The following is a 19,974-nucleotide window of genomic DNA, read 5'->3' as shown; positions in this document are numbered from 1 at the left end:
CACTGTTCTGTTCCTCTGACTCTCTCTCACCCTCTTCTTCTCGCTCTCTTTGTTCCTCTTTCCCTCTCTGTACTTTGCGTGCTGTGAACTGGGCTGTCTCCTGGGAAGTTTCTGTCAACTAACATCACAGCTGACTCAAACAACCAGAAACACAGGGAGGGTGTTGATTGAGTGTAACGGCCCTCACAGTAAGAGCGGGACCCTGGGCTCATTTACTGTATGTTCTGGGAAAATAAACAACTTTGAGGTAAAATTGGAGTGGCAGTTGTTGGCTCTGAATTATTTCAATGAGGGCTTTACTCATTTTTTGTGTGTGTGAAAATGGATCAAACCAACCCTTCTCTCCAGACTACTGAACAGCAGAAGCCTGGTCCATCACAGAGGAACTGGAGTTATACACTACCATTCAAAAGTTTGGGGTCAAAATGTCTTTGTTTTTGAAAGAAAAACATTTTTTGTCCATTAAAATAACATCAAATTGATAAGAAATACAGTGTAGACATTGTTTATGTAAATGACTATTGTAGCTGGAAACGGCAGATAATTAATGGAATATCTACATAGGCCTACAGATGCCCATTATCAGCAACCATCACTCCTGTGTTCCAATGGCACGTTGTGTTAGCTAATCCAAGTTTATAATTTTAAAAGGCTAATTGATCATTAGAAACCCCTTTTGAAATGAAGCCAGCACATCTGAAAACTGTTGTTCTGATTAAAGAAGCAATAAAACTGGCCTTCTTTAGACTAGTAGAGTATCTGGAGCATCAGCATTTGTGGGTTCGATTACAGGCTCAAAATGGCCAGAAACAAATAACTTTCTTCTGAAATTCGTCAGTCTATTCTTGTTCTGAGAAATGAAGGCTATTCCATGCGAGAAATTGCCAAGAAACTGAAGATCTGGTACAACGCTGTGTACTACTCCCTTCACAGAACAGCGCAAACTGGCTCTAACCAAAATAGAAAGATGAGTGGAAGGCCCCGGTGCACAACTGAACAAGAGGACAAGTACATTAGAGTGTCTAGTTTGATAAACAGACACCTCTCACAAGTACTCAACTGGCAGCTTCATTAAATAGTACCCGCAAAACACCAGTCTCAACTTTAATTAACAGTGAAGAGGCGACTCAGGGATGCTGGCCTTCTAGACATAGTTCCTCTGTCCAGTGTCTGTGTTCTTTTGCTCATCTTAATCTTTTCTTTCTATTGGCCAGTCTGAGATATGGCTTTTTCTTTACAACTCTGCCTAGAAGGCCAGCATCCGGAGTCGCCTCTTCACTGTTGACGTTGAGACTGGTGTTTTGCGGGTACTATTTAATGAAGCTGCTAGGTTCTGTCCCAAATGGAACCATATGTCCTATATAGCACACTATTTTTGACCAGAGAGAGGCCAAAGAAGTGCCCTACACAGGACGCCATTTCAGCCACAGTGAATACATGAATGAATTCAATGGTGGTGATATCGCCACAGGCATATAACCTGTTTCCATGACGATGATGATCACACATTTAGGCTGTTAGTTAGCTGGGTTTCTCATCTCAAAGTGACACAGATAAATAGGAAGATAGGAGAGGAGGAGAGCAGAGAGAGGAGGAGAAGAGGCTAATACTGGCTGAAAAATAGCTCTGCATAGAACTAATCTGTCCATCTGATAAAACAATACTGTAGCAGTACTGTAATAGTACTGTAGTAACTAAAGCACTCCTTTTATCTGATGCATTGACTTAATATAAATAAACACTGCAAGAGGAAATTATACATGAAGAGCTTTTCAAAGCATGTGAAATAATACGGTGTGAAGCAAAATGCCTGATATCTATGTTTATCAGACAGGCTGATTGCTATGTTTACCAGACAGGCCGATATCTATGTTTACCAGACAGGCCGATATCTATGTTTACCAGACAGGCTGATAGCTATGTTTACCAGACAGGCTGATATCTATGTTTATCAGACAGGCTGATATCTATGTTTATCAGACAGGCTGATAGCTATGTTTACCAGACAGGCTGATATCTATGTTTATCAGACAGGCTGATATCTATGTTTACCAGACAGGCTGATATCTATGTTTATCAGACAGGCTGATATCTATGTTTATCAGACAGGCTGATAGCTATGTTTACCAGACAGGCTGATAGCTATGTTTACCAGACAGGCTGATATCTATGTTTACCAGACAGGCTGATATCTATGTTTACCAGACAGGCTGATATCTATGTTTATCAGACAGGCTGATAGCTATGTTTACCAGACAGGCTGATATCTATGTTTACCAGACAGGCTGATATCTATGTTTACCAGACAGGCTGATATCTATGTTTACCAGACAGGCTGATATCTATGTTTATCAGACAGGCCGATATCTATGTTTACCAGACAGGCTGATAGCTATGTTTACCAGACAGGCTGATAGCTATGTTTACCAGACAGGCTGATATCTATGTTTATCAGACAGGCTGATATCTATGTTTATCAGACAGGCTGATATCTATGTTTGTCAGACAGGCTGATATCTATGTTTACCAGACAGGCTGATAGCTATGTTTACCAGACAGGCTGATAGCTATGTTTACCAGACAGGCTGATATCTATGTTTACCAGACAGGCTGATATCTATGTTTATCAGACAGGCTGATAGCTATGTTTACCAGACAGGCTGATATCTATGTTTACCAGACAGGCTGATATCTATGTTTACCAGACAGGCTGATATCTATGTTTGTCAGACAGGCTGATTGCTATGTTTACCAGACAGGCTGATTGCTATGTTTATCAGACAGGCTGATATCTATGTTTATCAGACAGGCTGATTGCTATGTTTACCAGACAGGCTGATATCTATGTTTATCAGACAGGCTGATATCTATGTTTATCAGACAGGCTGATATCTATGTTTATCAGACAGGCTGACAGCTATGTTTATCAGACAGGCTGATATCCGTTTGTCCGACAGGCTGATATCTATGTTTACCAGACAGGCCGATATCTATGTTTACCAGACAGGCCGATATTTATGTTTACCAGACAGGCCGATATCTATGTTTACCAGACAGGCCGATATCTATGTTTATCAGACAGGCTGATATCTATGTCTATCAGACAGGCTGATATCTATGTCTATCAGACAGGCTGATATCTATGTTTATCAGACAGGCTGATATCTGTTTATCAGACAGGCTGATATCTGTTTATCAGACGATTTATCAGGTGTAAAGAGATGTTTATTTATCTTCTAACACCTTATGTACTTATCTTGGACTCAAAGAATACCATAACACTTTTCAAGGATTGGATATCATCAACTCATTGTATTAGTCAGTTAGACAAGCAGAAGGAAAACTGTTAATGTAGACAAAGCCTGAAGATTGGTAGTTGAAGGCATTGTTGTCAGGTATGAAAGTGCTTTGAATTGGTAATAGGCTTACAGGGTGCACACACAGGACAAATACACCTGTCCTCCTTTATCTAGGTCGAGAACAAACCTAGACAAAGGATATGTCACAAACGGCACCCTCTCCCTTATATAGTGCACTACTTTTGACGGGCTCTGGTCAGAAGAAGTGCACCATATAGAGAATAGGGCTCCATTTGGGATGCTACAAAGTGCGTGTGTGAGTCGAGATCAAACCTAGACAAAGAGTGTGTGGTGTCAGGGTTTATGCAGCTGCCAGTGTCTTTCCCAAAAGACAAATCAAACAAGGCAGGCTTTAGACTGTCTCAGCTCATTCTCCACGCTACTGCGGTAATCAGATCTGTGTGTGTGCGAGTGTGTGCGCCGAGTCCCAGACTTGCAGCTGTAGTAATCAGATAAGGTTGGTTTGTATAGCAGACAAACACCATCTCCACCGGGGAGGGGTGTGGTATGGAGCCACTGGGGAGAGGTGTGGTATGGAGCCACCGGGGAGGGGTGTGGTATGGAGCCACCGGGGAGGGGTGTGGTATGGAGCCACCGGGAGGGGTGTGGTATGGAGCCACCGGGGAGGTGTGGTATGGAGCCACCGGGGAGGGGTGTGGTATGGAGCCACCGGGAGAGGTGTGGTATGGAGCCACCGGGAGGGGTGTGGTATGGAGCCACCGGGAGGGGTGTGGTATGGAGCCACTGGGGAGAGGTGTGGTATGGAGCCACTGGGGAGGGGTGTGGTATGGAGCCACCGGGAGGAGTGTGGTATGGAGCCACAGGGGAGGGGTGTGGTATGGAGCCACCGGGGAGGGGGTGTGGTATGGAGCCACCGGGGAGGGGTGTGGTATGGAGCCACCGGGGAGGGGTGTGGTATGGAGCCACCGGGGAGGGGTGTGGTATGGAGCCACCGAGGAGGGGTGTGGTATGGAGCCACCGGGGAGAGGTGTGGTATGGAGCCACTGGGGAGGGGTGTGGTATGGAGCCACTGGGGAGGGGTGTGGTATGGCGTGGGACAGTAAAACATGAGAATGCTTGTAGAGCAGAATTACAGTCTTGTATTTATGCAGTGCTGTTACTGGTCTGTAAATCTCCAAAAACACAAAAAAGGTCTGTAAGGTATGATTATGGTTCTGGTGAGAGTGGGACGGGTCTGGGTCCTGGACGAGGATGAGAGGAGAAAAGAGTAGTGGGTTGACCCTAAACCCTGTTATTACCTCCCTGGACCCATCTGGACTCACCTGGATTCACCTGGTTCCAGGTCACACTGATAGCAACAGATGTGCTGCAGCATTTTAGGGTGAGGTAGCGTAGTGTTAACTATAGTGTTAACTGTAGTGTTACAATTCCACCTACAGGGCTAGACTGCATGTTCAGCAAGCTCTACAGTAGGTCAGTATCATTTCTGTATTCCAATAAAACCTACCACCCGTCTGTTAAACACATGATCCTAGTAAATAATGATTATAATCAGGCAGGGAAAGGCAGCTCCGGTCCTTGGGGGCCTGAGTGAAATTTTGTTCTGTTCAGCGTTTTAAACCTGGGAAACAAACCAGGTGTGTGTACACCATGAGCGATCATATTCCTGGCAATACAAAGTGAAAAGCAGCAGACATCAAGTACCTGAGTTGCCCTTTACTGACTGAGATCATATACAGTCTACACACGGTACCGATAATACATTTTTAGTTGGGTTGTATCTCTGGTTGTGTTTGGTTAGAAGAGACACTGGCTGCATCTCCTGAATATCCAGCTCTAATGTACATCCTTTTCTCTTTGGAAGTCAAAGGGCTGGGAGTGGAATTCAGGCAGGGGGGGGGGGAACAGTTACCTCCTAAGGCCCCTGACTCTTTAATGGGACCGGGTCAGCCCACCCTGGAGAGGCACAGCAGGACAAAGGACCCTCACTGGCAGGGACAGGTGCTACACATGCATGCACGTACCATGCCAAAAGACTGCCACTTCTACAGCACAAAACACAGGGGAGAAAGGCTGATTCCACGCTCTGCCTGTACTGCCTGAGTATCTGTGTCATGTGTGGAGGAAAGGAAGCAGGATTACATGCTTATAATCCCCGGTAATGTAGAGTACACTACTTTTGATTAGGCTCCATAGGGAACAGGGTATCATTTGGAATGTACCCAGGGTCTGGGAGAACAACAGTCAGTAATATCAATGATTGATTTATTTCTTAACTCTGATTTGACAGCTATTCTTTTCATTGTGAGTTAACTGTGTATTAATGTTTAGAGAGCGGGTCAAGGATGTTTGAGAGGCCGGTAGGAAGGTAAACAGGGGAGACAGATTTCCTATAAGCCCTGAGATGAGATTAGCTAACTGGGTTTTCAGCGGACGTGAAGTGTTCTCAGAGGAACTGGGTTGAAGGGTCAGAAGTTTAAGGTGGTTACAGGCCAAAGGCCTTTCTTACCTGTCACTGTGTACCCACTGAATAGTCTACATCCTAGGTGGCATGGCACTGATAAACACCTGATAACTCACACTACTAGCCTGGTACCACACCTGTATGAGGTTTAGCTAACTGTACTGACAATCGTTGCCAGGCTATACATACTACCTCACCCTTTGGTCACAGTTTGAGAGAGCGCGGGTTGTAATCTGTATTTCCATGCTTTGTGACTGACAGGCAAGGCAGTGTACTCGCAATGCTGGTACGAAAACCACAGTGTCAGTTTAATACAGTCACACAACAGACTGGATCAAAAATGTGTTCTAGAATGTAACTAAAGTTATATAGAACTAAAGTTCCTCTTGGCATGAACTTAAGTTTTGTCATGTTCTGTGTCTTGGTATAGAACACTGTCATTGTTCTAGTTCATTTACAACCAAAACAACAGTTGACATGCCTTAATACATCCCCAGTCATGACATTCGACATCATCGTGTTCTCAGAGCCGTGGCCTGAGGCCTCAACAAGGCGTCTGACTGACAACCAGGATCCTCTCCCTCCTGCATATCAGTTGTTCGGGTGGAGTGGTTCATACGGGTTCATGTATAGAATGACACGCACACAGAAGGGGTAGGTAGGAAAGGGGGAAATACCTACTTATTATTGTTATCTTGAATGGAATCCTGATTCTGTCTGCATGGCGTCAAGAATCAGATTAAAACAAAGAGTCAGAGAGGAAACCATAGCCTGAAGATACTGTCTGACAAGCTGCCCAACCCCCTCACTAGTGACGTCAGGAGCTGTAACCTGATCAACACAAAGAGGGCATGAGGTAAAACAGTGAGGCACCTCCCCAGGGCATCCTGAATCAGGTGCTGAGGGGGTTTAAGGTGCCAGGATACGATGAGATGGAAGGATGGAGAGATAGTTCTGGAGAGACAGGGCTGATATCAGCCTATAGATAAAGGAGGTGGTGATAATGGAATGGACTGAGCTCTGTTAGATAAACTAAGGAGGAGAGATAGAAAGGCCCGTCTGTTGAAGGAGAAGAGCAGTACTGTAGATTGATTACCTGTCAGGTCGTACCTACAGGAGGGAATAAGGTGTGATTCGGAACGCACCACAGATCATTGTGTGTTAGAGTGTGTGTGAGAATCTTAGGTTCATACGGACTGTGTATTGTCTAGAAACTCTCCCCCCACTACATCAAGACTTCCTGCTGAATAGAACTCTGTTTCACTGTGAAACTATGACATTCTGAAAAGGATTAGAGGTGAGCTACATTCCATGGCTGTTATAAAGGGGTACAGACTATTAAAGGAGTGTTATACAAGGGTACAGACTATAATAGGGCTGTTAAACAAAGCTGTTATATAGGGGTGTTAAACAGGGGTACAGACTATTATAGGGCTGTTATACAGGGTTACAGACTATTATAGGTGTGTTAAACAGGGCTGTTATACAGGGTTACAGACTATTATAGGGCTATTATACAGGGTTACAGACTATTATAGGGCTGTTATACAGGGTTACAGACTATTATAGGGCTGTTATACAGGGCTGTTATACAGGGTTACAGACTATTATAGGGCTGTTATACAGGGGTACAGACTATTAAACCGTTAAAGGTTTAGTTTAGCATCCCAACAGCTACTCTGACACCAAGGAACAGTAGGGGGAAGGAGCTACTGTACAGCAGAGAGCCATCTCAAGCATGTAACCCCTTCCTCATGTGGCAGCCAGGTCTCGCACACACACACACACACACACACACACACACACACACACACACACACACACACACACACACACACACACACACACACACACACACACACACACACACACACACTTGAAGTAGTGTGCCTGCCTCTGTTCCCAAGGAGGCTACAAGAGAACCTGCAACCCAATCTGAGTAATGCAGTCGGAACACTTATCATTCACTAAGCTCTCTATCCCACAGGTTGAAATATGTGACATAATTTCCTGCCAGTTTCAGTCAACACACAGGGAATATGTGACCAAGAACGTCACTACGGTCTGAGACTCAATGGCTGAGAAACTATTTGGACATTAAACAGGGAATACATAAATACATGCCCCAAAGTATTCGGGATACTTGAATTGGAGATCTATGTGTTGTGTTTCTATTCTAAAAAAACAGGTTGTTTAAAATAAGAGATAACACAAAACCATGCTCGCAAACAGACGAATATGTCATACAGTCTATGTACTGCATTTGATTGATATCCTCCAGAACGTCATGGTTCTTGTCTTGACTAGGGAGTGGAGCTCAACTATCATTTACTTTCCTGTCCAAGGCAGATTTATGAGAGGGACTGTTAGAGAGATATGTTTGGTAAGAGGGGAGTCGTCCTGTCTAGATGGTCCACCCTGTGAGAGAACATCTGGTGAATCCTCACTCAGTCTGAGATAGTAGGTCAAACCAGGGCTGTGTCTAAAATGGCACCCTATTCCCTACATGGTGCACTACTTTTGACCAGGGCCCATAGGGTTCTGAGCAAATTAAGTGTACTATATAGGGAATAGGGTGCCATTTGGGACATGTACAAAAGTAGTGCACAATTTCGGGAAAGGGGTGTCATTTGAGATGCCCAACTGGTGTAGATCTAACCATGTTTAATGTATCTTAATGATGTGCATAGACAAGGTTTTCCTTCCGTCTACAGGCCTCCTCCAATACTGGTCTGACTCAAACTCCAGCAGGGAGGTTCTGGAATGCTGTGGAGAGTTGCTTCGACCCAATTAGCTCTGTTTCAAACTGACGTTTTGATGGTGCGTGTGTGTGCAGACAGAAAGTTTGGATGAAAGTTTGAAACGGAAGATTCAGCGATTATACCAAGGGATTTTCAAATCGACTGTTCCCTGCCTGTCACCCTTCACAGCGTTGCTTCCTTTAGATGTCAAGGACACACACACAAACACACACACACACACACACACACACACACACACACGGTCTGTAGATAGGGAACTAGTCAGGCAACTAGTCAGCAATGGTCAAGAGGTGCTGTTGAACAGATAGGAGGTACAGGAGACTATCAGATGTGGATATGAGACTTGCAATAAGGGCTTCCATTCAGCAAGAGGAGACACACAGGGTAAATGTCACCCTACTCCTTACATAGTGATCTACTTTGGACATTTACATTTAAGTCATTTAGCAGACGCTCTTATCCAGAGCGACTTACAAATTGGTGCATTCACCTTATGACATCCAGTGGAACAGCCACTTTACAATAGTGCATCTAAATCTTTTAAGGGGGAGGGGGGGTGAGAAGGATTACTTTATCCTATCCTAGGTATTCCTTAAAGAGGTGGGGTTTCAGGTGTCTCCGGAAGGTGGTGATTGACTCCGCTGTCCTGGCGTCGTGAGGGAGTTTGTTCCACCATTGGGGGGCCAGAGCAGCGAACAGTTTTGACTGGGCTGAGCGGGAACTGTACTTCCTCAGTGGTAGGGAGGCGAGCAGGCCAGAGGTGGATGAACGCAGTGCCCTTGTTTGGGTGTAGGGCCTGATCAGAGCCTGGAGGTACTGAGGTGCCGTTCCCCTCACAGCTCCGTAGGCAAGCACCATGGTCTTGTAGCGGATGCGAGCTTCAACTGGAAGCCAGTGGAGAGAGCGGAGGAGCGGGGTGACGTGAGAGAACTTGGGAAGGTTGAACACCAGACGGGCTGCGGCGTTCTGGATGAGTTGTAGGGGTTTAATGGCACAGGCAGGGAGCCCAGCCAACAGCGAGTTGCAGTAATCCAGACGGGAGATGACAAGTGCCTGGATTAGGACCTGCGCCGCTTCCTGTGTGAGGCAGGGTCGTACTCTGCGGATGTTGTAGAGCATGAACCTACAGGAACGGGCCACTGCCTTGATGTTATTTGAGAACGACAGGGTGTTGTCCAGGATCACGCCAAGGTTCTTAGCGCTCTGGGAGGAGGACACAATGGAGTTGTCAACCGTGATGGCGAGATCATGGAATGGGCAGTCCTTCCCCGGGAGGAAGAGCAGCTCCGTCTTGCCGAGGTTCAGCTTGAGGTGGTGATCCGTCATCCACACTGATATGTCTGCCAGACATGCAGAGATGCGATTCGCCACCTGGTCATCAGAAGGGGGAAAGGAGAAGATTAATTGTGTGTCGTCTGCATAGCAATGATAGGATAGACCATGTGAGGTTATGACAGAGCCAAGTGACTTGGTGTATAGTGAGAATAGGAGAGGGCCTAGAACAGAGCCCTAGGGGACACCAGTGGTGAGAGCACGTGGTGAGGAGACAGATTCTCGCCACGCCACCTGGTAGGAGCGACCTGTCAGGTAGGACGCAATCCAAGCGTGGGCCGCGCCGGAGATGCCCAACTCGGAGAGGGTGGAGAGGAGGATCTGATGGTTCACAGTATCGAAGGCAGCCGATAGGTCTAGAAGGATGAGAGCAGAGGAGAGAGAGTTAGCTTTAGCAGTGCGGAGCGCCTCCGTGATACAGAGAAGAGCAGTCTCAGTTGAATGACTAGTCTTGAAACCTGACTGATTTGGATCAAGAAGGTCATTCTGAGAGAGATAGCGGGAGAGCTGGCCAAGGACGGCACGTTCAAGAGTTTTGGAGAGAAAAGAAAGAAGGGATACTGGTCTGTAGTTGTTGACATCGGAGGGATCGAGTGTAGGTTTTTTCAGAAGGGGTGCAACTCTCGCTCTCTTGAAGACGGAAGGGACGTAGCCAGCGGTCAGGGATGAGTTGATGAGCGAGGTGAGGTAAGGGAGAAGGTCTCCGGAAATGGTCTGGAGAAGAGAGGAGGGGATAGGGTCAAGTGGGCAGGTTGTTGGGCGGCCGGCCGTCACAAGACGCGAGATTTCATCTGGAGAGAGAGGGGAGAAAGAGGTCAGAGCACAGGGTAGGGCAGTGTGAGCAGAACCAGCGGTGTCGTTTGACTTAGCAAACCAGGATCGGATGTCGTCGACCTTCTATTCAAAATGGTTGACGAAGTCATCTGCAGAGAGGGAGGAGGGGGGAGGAGGATTCAAGAGGGAGGAGAAGGTGGCAAAGAGCTTCCTAGGGTTAGAGGCAGATGCTTGGAATTTAGAGTGGTAGAAAGTGGCTTTAGCAGCAGAGACAGAAGAGGAAAATGTAGAGAGGAGGGAGTGAAAGGATGCCAGGTCCGCAGGGAGGCGAGTTTTCCTCCATTTCCGCTCGGCTGCCCGGAGCCCTGTTCTGTGAGCTCGCAATGAGTCGTCGAGCCACGGAGCGGGAGGGGAGGACCGAGCCGGCCTGGAGGATAGGGACATAGAGAGTCAAAGGATGCAGAAAGGGAGGAGAGGAGGGTTGAGGAGGCAGAATCAGGAGATAGGTTGGAGAAGGTTTGAGCAGAGGGAAGAGATGATAGGATGGAAGAGGAGAGAGTAGCGGGGGAGAGAGAGCGAAGGTTGGGACGGCGCGATACCATCCGAGTAGGGGCAGTGTGGAAGTGTTGGATGAGAGCGAGAGGGAAAAGGATACAAGGTAGTGGTCGGAGACTTGGAGGGGAGTTGCAATGAGGTTAGTGGAAGAACAGCATCTAGTAAAGATGAGGTCGAGCGTATTGCCTGCCTTGTGAGTAGGGGGGAAGGTGAGAGGGTGAGGTCAAAAGAGGAAAGGAGTGGAAAGAAGGAGGCAGAGAGGAATGAGTCAAAGGTAGACGTGGGGAGGTTAAAGTCGCCCAGAACTGTGAGAGGTGAGCCGTCCTCAGGAAAGGAGCTTATCAAGGCATCAAGCTCATTGATGAACTCTCCGAGGGAACCTGGAGGGCGATAAATGATAAGGATGTTAAGCTTGAAAGGGCTGGTAACTGTGACAGCATGGAATTCAAAGGAGGCGATAGACAGATGGGTAAGGGGAGAAAGAGAGAATGACCACTTGGGAGAGATGAGGATCCCGGTGCCACCACCCCGCTGACCAGAAGCTCTCGGGGTGTGCGAGAACACGTGGGCGGACGAAGAGAGAGCAGTAGGAGTAGCAGTGTTATCTGTGGTGATCCATGTTTCCGTCAGTGCCAAGAAGTCGAGGGACTGGAGGGAGGCATAGGCTGAGATGAACTCTGCCTTGTTGGCCGCAGATCGGCAGTTCCAGAGGCTACCGGAGACCTGGAACTCCACGTGGGTCGTGCGCGCTGGGACCACCAGATTAGGGTGGCCGCGGCCACGCGGTGTGGAGCGTTTGTATGGTCTGTGCAGAGAGGAGAGAACAGGGATAGACAGACACATAGTTGACAGGCTACAGAAGAGGCTACGCTAATGCAAAGGAGATTGCAATGGCAAGTGGACTACACGTCTCGAATGATCAGAAAGTTAAGCTTACGTAGCAAGAATCTTATTGACTAAAATGATTAAAATGATACAGTACTGCTGAAGTAGGCTAGCTGGCAGTGGCTGCGTTGTTGACTTTGTAGGCTAGCTGGCAGTGGCTGCGTTGTTGACACTACACTAATCAAGTCGTTCCGTTGAGTGTAATAGTTTCTACAGTGCTGCTATTCGGGGGCTAGCTGGCTAGCTAGCAGTGTTGATTACGTTACGTTGCGTTAAAAGAACGACAATAGCTGGCTAGCTAACCTAGAAAATCGCTCTAGACTACACAATTATCTTTGATACAAAGACGGCTATGTAGCTAGCTATGTAGCTAGCTACGATCAAACAAATCAAACCGTTGTACTGTAATGAAATGAAATGAAAATGTGATACTACCTGTGGAGCGAAGCGGAATGCGACCGGGTTGTTGAGTGCGGAAGTTCTATTCGGTAGACGTTGGCTAGCTGTTGGCTAGCTAGCAGTGTCTCCTACGTTAAGGACGACAAATAGCTGGCTAGCTAACCTCTGTAAATTAAGATAATCACTCTAAAACTACACACTCTAAACTACACAATTATCTTGGATACGAAGACAGCAAAGACAACTATGTAGCTAGCTAACACTACACTAATCAAGTCGTTCAGTTGAGTGTAATAGTTTCTACAGTGCTGCTATTCGGTAGACGGTGGACGTTTGCTAGCTGGCTAGCTGCTGGGCAGATAGCAGTGTAGACTACGTTAGGACGACGAAATACGATAATTACGCAATTATCTTTGATACAATGACGGCTATGTAGCTAGCTAAGAAGAAATTGCTAAGTTTAGACAAATCAAACCGTTGTACTATAATGAAATGTAATGAAATGTAATGAAAAGTTATACTACCTGCGGACCGAAGTGCGGATGCGATCGCTCGCTCCAACCCGGAAGTGGACCAAAGCACATTGCACACATGTACATACACAAACAAGCCACTATTTCTCTATTGGTTTCATTCAGTTGGTACTACATCATCTGTGTACCTCATGCTTCCCTGTATCAGTGAGCATAGCAACAATATGTCATTTATCATACCAATGATTTTTTCTTTCATAAGTTCATTCAAAGTTTACGGTTTGCTCGTCATCTAACCAATACATAAACAAAACCACATCCAATAGATGGGAGCCTGTTTCTATTGGTAAAGTCATGAATTCACTTTGCCTGAGGAGGGTTCTGCTCTTCCACTCTTCGTGTATAGGTGTGTGTGTGTTTGTGTACCTTTTGAAGGTCCCTTGATCTATCTGTTCTAGACGTTTCATGAATAATATTCATGTGTAAATGTACCTTTTTACACACCATCTCAACTGTCTCCTTTGCTTATAAGCAACGTTTACAAGTCTGCTAACATTGTTGTCTTAACATTATCTTCCAGAGGTGACAGGACAGGAGCAATCTTTTTTCTCTCACCCTCACGTTGTGAAAAAACACATTTCCATTGTAAAAAAATGTCCAAAATGGCACCCTATTCCCTATAGAGTGAACTAACCTGGTCGAAAGTAGTGCCCTACGTAGGGAATAGGGTTCCATTTGGGATGCATACCTAGTCAAGAGTGATATTAACACTTTCCTCAGCTGATAACTGTTATCCTGTCCTCCAGGCGAGCATTTGAAAGGTCAAAATTGAAAAGTGAAGGGTCATCTTACCATCATCCAGGTCAGGTATGATGGTGACCCTAGCAGTGTGGTACTCCTGTCCCAGACAGCCTCCCATGGGCATACTGAGGGTAACGTTGAAGCTCTCCTCCTCTTCATACAGAGAGTCATCTATGATCACCACACGACAGGACTTCTCCATCTCGCCCTTATCAAAGCGCAGGACACTGTTGTGTTCCTCAGGTCTGGATATGTAATCAGAGTAGGACAGGACTGTAGTGGGGATGGTCCCTGTAGCTGTGGCTGTAGGAGAGAGGAAAGGAGAGATGGATGAGAAGAGAAGGAGAGAACTCTAGCAGGGACATTACCTGAAGCTCTGTGTGTGTGTGTGTGTGTGTGTGTGTGTGTGTGTGTGTGTGTGTGTGTGTGTGTGTGCGTGCGGACCGTACCTTGCTGTGTGTAGCAGATGACCATGAGTTCCTGTGTGATGTCACCACTCCTGCGTACTGGGATCAGCAGCTCCCCAATGTCCTCCTCTACAGGGTAGACTGCAGACGGGATGAACACTGTCGACTCTGGGGGGACAGGGAAAGAAAGGGGGAGGGGAGTGAGACAGAGCGAGAGAGGCAGGGGGGGTGAGACAGAGCGAGAGAGGCAGGGGGGGTGAGACAGAGCGAGGGAGTCAGAGGGGGGAGACAAAGAGAGATAAACCCTCACATCCTACTCACTGCGTACGTACTTAATACACAAGCTACGCTGATGAGAAGAGGGTACAACAATGCGTTAAATATTTCTGTCTGAGTTACAGTATGTTGCTGCTGGTGCTCTGGTCCAGGCTCCTCTCTGAGGGCTTAACAGAGTTCTATAAAGGATGTGTTGACCCAGTGAACAGAGGCAGACTATCAGAACACATAGTCTGCGTCGCAAATGGCACCCTATTTCTTTTATAGTACACTCCCTTTGACCTGAGCCCTATGCAGGTCCTGGTCAAAAGTAGGGAACTATATTGGGAATAGGACATCATTTATGATCCATCCAGAGGATATGATGTCTAACATCAGTGGTTGGCACAGACAACTACCCAGAAGCCTCTCTGACAGTTGACGCACAGGGACCAATCAGGGAAATACATATACATTTAGTGAATTGTTAATAGGAAATTCCAGCTTCCGTACTGTAGACTTTGCATGCGAAGAAGAACAGTAAAAGTGGGCCTGTGTCTTGATTCTGTTAGCAAGCAGAGACCTGTTCAAACCATTGGTCTTTTTTACAGTCTGTTATAAAGTCACTCCCCCTGTTCTGTCCTCTCCTCTCCTCCTTTATTCTGCATAGCATGACTGTCTCTAAGTTACTAGACCTGAGATATATTCCAGAGGCCTACACTAAGAAGTACCTACCTCACATAGACATTTTTATAATATTATCTCTATCACTGTTACGTTTATTCTTCTTAAAACCTATTATTTACTCTAATTGTGAATCTGGACGTCTGTGCTAATAAGGTGCCAGCAGGGCCAGAACTCTCAAAATCCCAACAGTCATACCTGACCAATTACTGACTGACCAGGACACTGGACCAATGGCTCCCTGCCCAGCCCTTTTGTAGACAAGTCGATGTTCTATCTCCTACTCAGGCTGGCAGAACCTTCAAGCTTATAGCCCTTAATACTAGCTCCTGCCAAGGCAGAACATACTTTAAGCTCCAAGCTGACAGGCGTTAATGTGGATAGTTTCTCCCCTCTCTCTCTCTGACTAAACTTGAACTCTTCTGAGTTGAAGAGATTCACATTTAAAGGAGCTGCTAGAAACTGGGTCAGTTGTAAGACAAGTCCCAAATGACACCCTATTCCCATAGGGCTCTGATCAAAAGTAGTGCACTAAAAACGGAATAGGGTGCCATTTGAGAAACAGGCATACTCTGAGAAGCTGGGAAATCATGGAAATCTAAAATAGTATGGTCAGGAAGCAGAATGATATTTTAGTGTGTAATCTTAAAATCTTAATATTGATAGCTGCAAGTTATCATTTCCCTCAAGGGACTAGAGTGTTTTGTGAGACAAACAGTACCATCCTCCATATATTTTAACCAATGTAAGTTGTTGACAGAATATTCCTCCTCTCACACAGAGGGACCCCAGAGGGGGAAGGAGAGGAGAGGCATAATTTATATGTAAATTTTGCAAGAGCTTCCCTCCCTCAGCCTTCCAACTACAGTATCACAGGGGAATGAATGGCTGAGCTGCTGTTTTTAAAAACCTTGTTTGTCTGAACTGTATTTAGATACTTTAACTACGTCACTAATAGCATCCTATGTAGTGCCCTACTTTCGATCAGTACCAATAGGGAATATGGTGTCATTTGGGACACAGGCCTTGTGTAAACAACATTAGAGCCCTGGGAAGGCTCCAGTCTAGTGGTCTCCATCCATACCCTGGACCTGACCCTAACCCTGGGATTCTCCATACCCAATTTAACCGTATTTGTTCATTTACCTTTCTGGAGAAAATAACTTCCCATATATATTATTGTTGCAGTGTTGCTGATCACTATATCTAACCTGGGGTTGGAAAACTCCAGAAACCGTCCCAAAATTACCAGGTTTTCCAGAAATCCCAGGTGGCAGATTCCTGGAATCAGGAGTGATTGAGGGAATAAGCAGGAAATGTGGGAATTTTGCAACCTTAATCCAAGTAGAACACCCAGGTTGGTTTCCATGATGTGACCAATATGATAGTATCCTGTCTCCCTTTACTCAGGCAGGTAGGCTAAACCCAGCTCTAAAACTTGACTCTCATCATGATTTCATGCTGTGGTTATGCTCTGGGGCCAAGCCAGGGATTGATAAGAGGCAGAGAGCAGCTTCACTAACATGAGACACACTAATGAGGCTGAGAAAGGTCCATGTCTTGTTATCCACTGACCTGGATGTTCTCACTTACCTAATATAAAACCCTGCCTCTCCCATAGAGATAACCTCAGACCAATCATCTCTGCTAAGACTGATTAATAACCTACCTGTAGTAATGACTTATAAAGCATTAGTCATTTGAACACTACACTGTTTAGACTGTTAAAACAAGCTACTCTGGATCATGGACCTGTAGTACATACCATCAGCTGGGTCGAGGATCTCCACAGTGCCTGTGTCAGGGAACTCCAGGGCAGCCATGACAGGTTCTGACAGAACAATCTGGAAGGCCTCAGACTGCTCGTACACTCCATCCTGCAAGATCCTCACCCTCCATGTGGCCATGGTCTGACCTGGATTAAACTGGACCTGCTTCTGGGCTTTACCACGGAAGTCCTTATCCTTCTCCGCCGTACCATCTCTGGTGCCGATGCCTGGGCGAGGAGGGAGGAGATGAGAGAGGGGAGGAGGAGGAAGAGGAAATTATTAGGACCTAGAAGCAATAAACATAAAAAAGTTATTATAATATGGGATTGAACAATATAAGGTCAAAAGGTAGCATCCAGATATAATAACCAGTCAACAACTGAGAACAGAGCCCAGTCAGAGATGGGGTCAGAGAAGCAGTCAGTGTTAGATGAAGTTGTGATGTGTCAGCTAGCAGATGGCCCTGAAGTGGACCGGGAGGAGGGAGTATGGTAATCACAGAATGGTCATCAGTATGTCTTGACAGCAGAGCCTATTCCCTCTGCTGTCACTCAATCTGGCCCCTAGTGGTCTGACTGAACACAGAGGACACTGTAATATATGTCAATCTTACCAAGGTCAATTACCTACCATGCCACATTGGGAGATAGTTTTGCTTCCTTTCAAGATAGATAACCTTGACACAATTAAGCTATCTTGTGGGTAAAGCAGAATCAACTTAAAACAAGGTTGTCTATTCAGGTAGTGTAGAAGTATTGGTAGATTGACATTGTTGTTACTGCCCAGCCTACTGAGTCTAGCCTGCCCAGCTGGCTGGTGATAGTTTGTGCCAGTGTTGTTTGATCAGACCTGCTGTCACAGGGCTGGTGACGATGGCAGGCCTCCTGCTGCTCAGCTAGCTACACAGCCACAATGAAGTGTTACACACACACACACGCTCCCTGCGCTAGCTCCCAGCAGGAGGTCCCCAGTAAATAGATGATAGCAGCCAAGCAGACCCCATGGCTGAGCTAGACCAACAAAAATATAAATAAATAAATAATATCAACAAAAAAACAAATACATGAAGAAGCAGATACTTTCCACGCTTCCTCTGAACAGAGACAGAGAGAAAGAGAGAGAAGAGCAAGAGTGAGAAGAGAGAGAAGATAAAAGAGCAAGAGAGAGCGAGAGAGCGAGAGAGCGAGAGAGAGAAAGAGATTCAAGTGAGGAAGAGAAAAGACAACAGTAAAGAGTTTCAACGGTGCACAGATGGAGGCAAAAACGTACGAGTTGGGGTTTTGGACCAAAATTACCATTTCATCTTTGAAGAAATGAAGGTGAAAGTGAGCTTTGATCCGCCTGCATCGAGAAGGGAAATGGGCCCTGTAAGTGTTCATAGGGCTCCTACAGTTCTTGCTGACATGTGTTCATAGATAACATGGATGAGCTCAACAGAGCCAGGATATTACTGGCAAGATGGCACCAACAGACATGGCAGCTCTGCGTCTAGCTCCTCAGCAACTTTGCAGTATTTAGTTTTTTTGTGTGTTATTTCTTACATTATTAGCCCAGAAAGTTTTGTGTGTTATTATATACAGCCGGAAATAACTTTTGTATATCAGAGCGACGGTAACTCACCAGCATTACAAACAGGAATACGACTTTCCCGAATTGGATCCTTTGTTCGTACACCCCAGGGCAATTGAACTTATCCCAGAGGCTGCTCCAAGATGCCACCGGTGGAGAAGAGGTATTCAGAGAGGACTTCTAGTCAGCCTCTGGAAGCGTGCACACCATCCACCACTTCCGAATATATTACTCGCTAATGTTCAGTCTCTGAACATTAAAGTAGATGAGCTCAGGGCGAGGATCTCCTTCCAGAGACATCAGGGACTGTAACATACTCTGTTTCACGGAATCATGGCTCTCTCCGGATAAACTGTCCGCGTCCACACAGCCAGATGAGTTCTCAGTACATCGCGCAGACAGGAATAAAGAACTCTCCGGGAATAAGAAAGACGGGGTTGTATGTTTCATGATTAACTACTCATAGTGTGATTGTGATAACATACAGAAACTCAAGTCCTTTTGTTCACCCGGCCTAGAATACCTCACAATCAAATGCCGACCATATTACCTCCCAAGATAATTATCTTTGGTTATAGTCACAGCCGTGTATATTCCCCCTCAAGCCGATACCACGACAGCCCTGGACTGGAAACCACATATCCTGAGACCGCATTTATTATAGCTGGGGATTTTAACCAAGCAAATTTGAGGAAAATGATACCGAAGTTCTATCAACAGATTGACTGTAGTACACTCGACTGCTACTCCAACTTCCGGGATGCCTACAAGGCCCTCACCCGCTCTCCCTTCGACAAATAAGATCATGACTCCATTTTGCTCATCCCTTCCAATAGGCAGAAACCCAAACAGGAAGTACCTGTGTTAAGGTCTATTCAACGCTGGTCTGACCAATCGGAATCCATGCTTACACTGACACGGTGACTGAGTCCATCAGGAAGTGTATAGCGGATGTTGTTCCCACTGTGACTATTAACCAGTTGGATATAGGGGGCGCTATTTTAATTTTTGGATGAAAAACGTTCCCGTTTTAAACAAAATATTTTGTCACGAAAAGATGCTCGACTATGCATATAATTGACAGCTTTGGATAGAAAACACTCTGACGTTTCCAAAACTGCAAAGATATTGTCTGTGAGTGCCACAGAACTGATGTTACAGAAAAAACCCAGATAAAAATCCAATCAGGAAGTGCCGCATTTTTTGAAACCGCCTCATGGCAATGACTCCTTATATGGCTGTGGAGGAGCTAGTAGTCAGCTTACGTTTTCCACGTTTTCCCCAAGGTGTCTGCAGCATTGTGACGTATTTGTAGGCATATCATTGGAAGATTGACCATAAGAAACTACATTTACCAGGTGGTCGCTTGGTGTCCTCCGTTGCAATTATTGCGTATTCTCCAGCTGCAGTACTTTTCCGTTTGCTACGGAGGAGAAACCCAACTGCCACGAATGATTTATCATCGAATAGATGTGAAAAACAGCTTGAGGATGATTCTAAACAACGTTTGCCATGTTTCTGTCGA

The 19,974-nt window shown here is 45.9% G+C and overlaps 1 protein-coding gene across 1 annotated transcript in view; it reads right to left on the bottom strand.

The window, feature by feature from the left end:
• LOC115141752 (FRAS1-related extracellular matrix protein 2-like) overlaps positions 1-19,974 on the bottom strand; it is a 118,747-nt gene that overhangs the window by 39,575 nt on the left and 59,198 nt on the right. The window contains exons 6-8 of the mRNA XM_029680923.2: positions 16,877-17,107; positions 14,215-14,340; positions 13,817-14,068 (exon numbers count right to left, since the gene is read on the bottom strand). Coding sequence (XP_029536783.1) covers positions 13,817-14,068; positions 14,215-14,340; positions 16,877-17,107 — 609 coding nt within the window. The remainder of the gene's footprint in view (positions 1-13,816; positions 14,069-14,214; positions 14,341-16,876; positions 17,108-19,974) is intronic.

Source organism: Oncorhynchus nerka, linkage group LG14 (assembly GCF_034236695.1).
Source record: "Oncorhynchus nerka isolate Pitt River linkage group LG14, Oner_Uvic_2.0, whole genome shotgun sequence".
In the NCBI taxonomy this organism is placed as follows: Eukaryota; Metazoa; Chordata; class Actinopteri; order Salmoniformes; family Salmonidae; genus Oncorhynchus; species Oncorhynchus nerka.
This window is presented reverse-complemented; position numbering and strand designations above follow the sequence as displayed.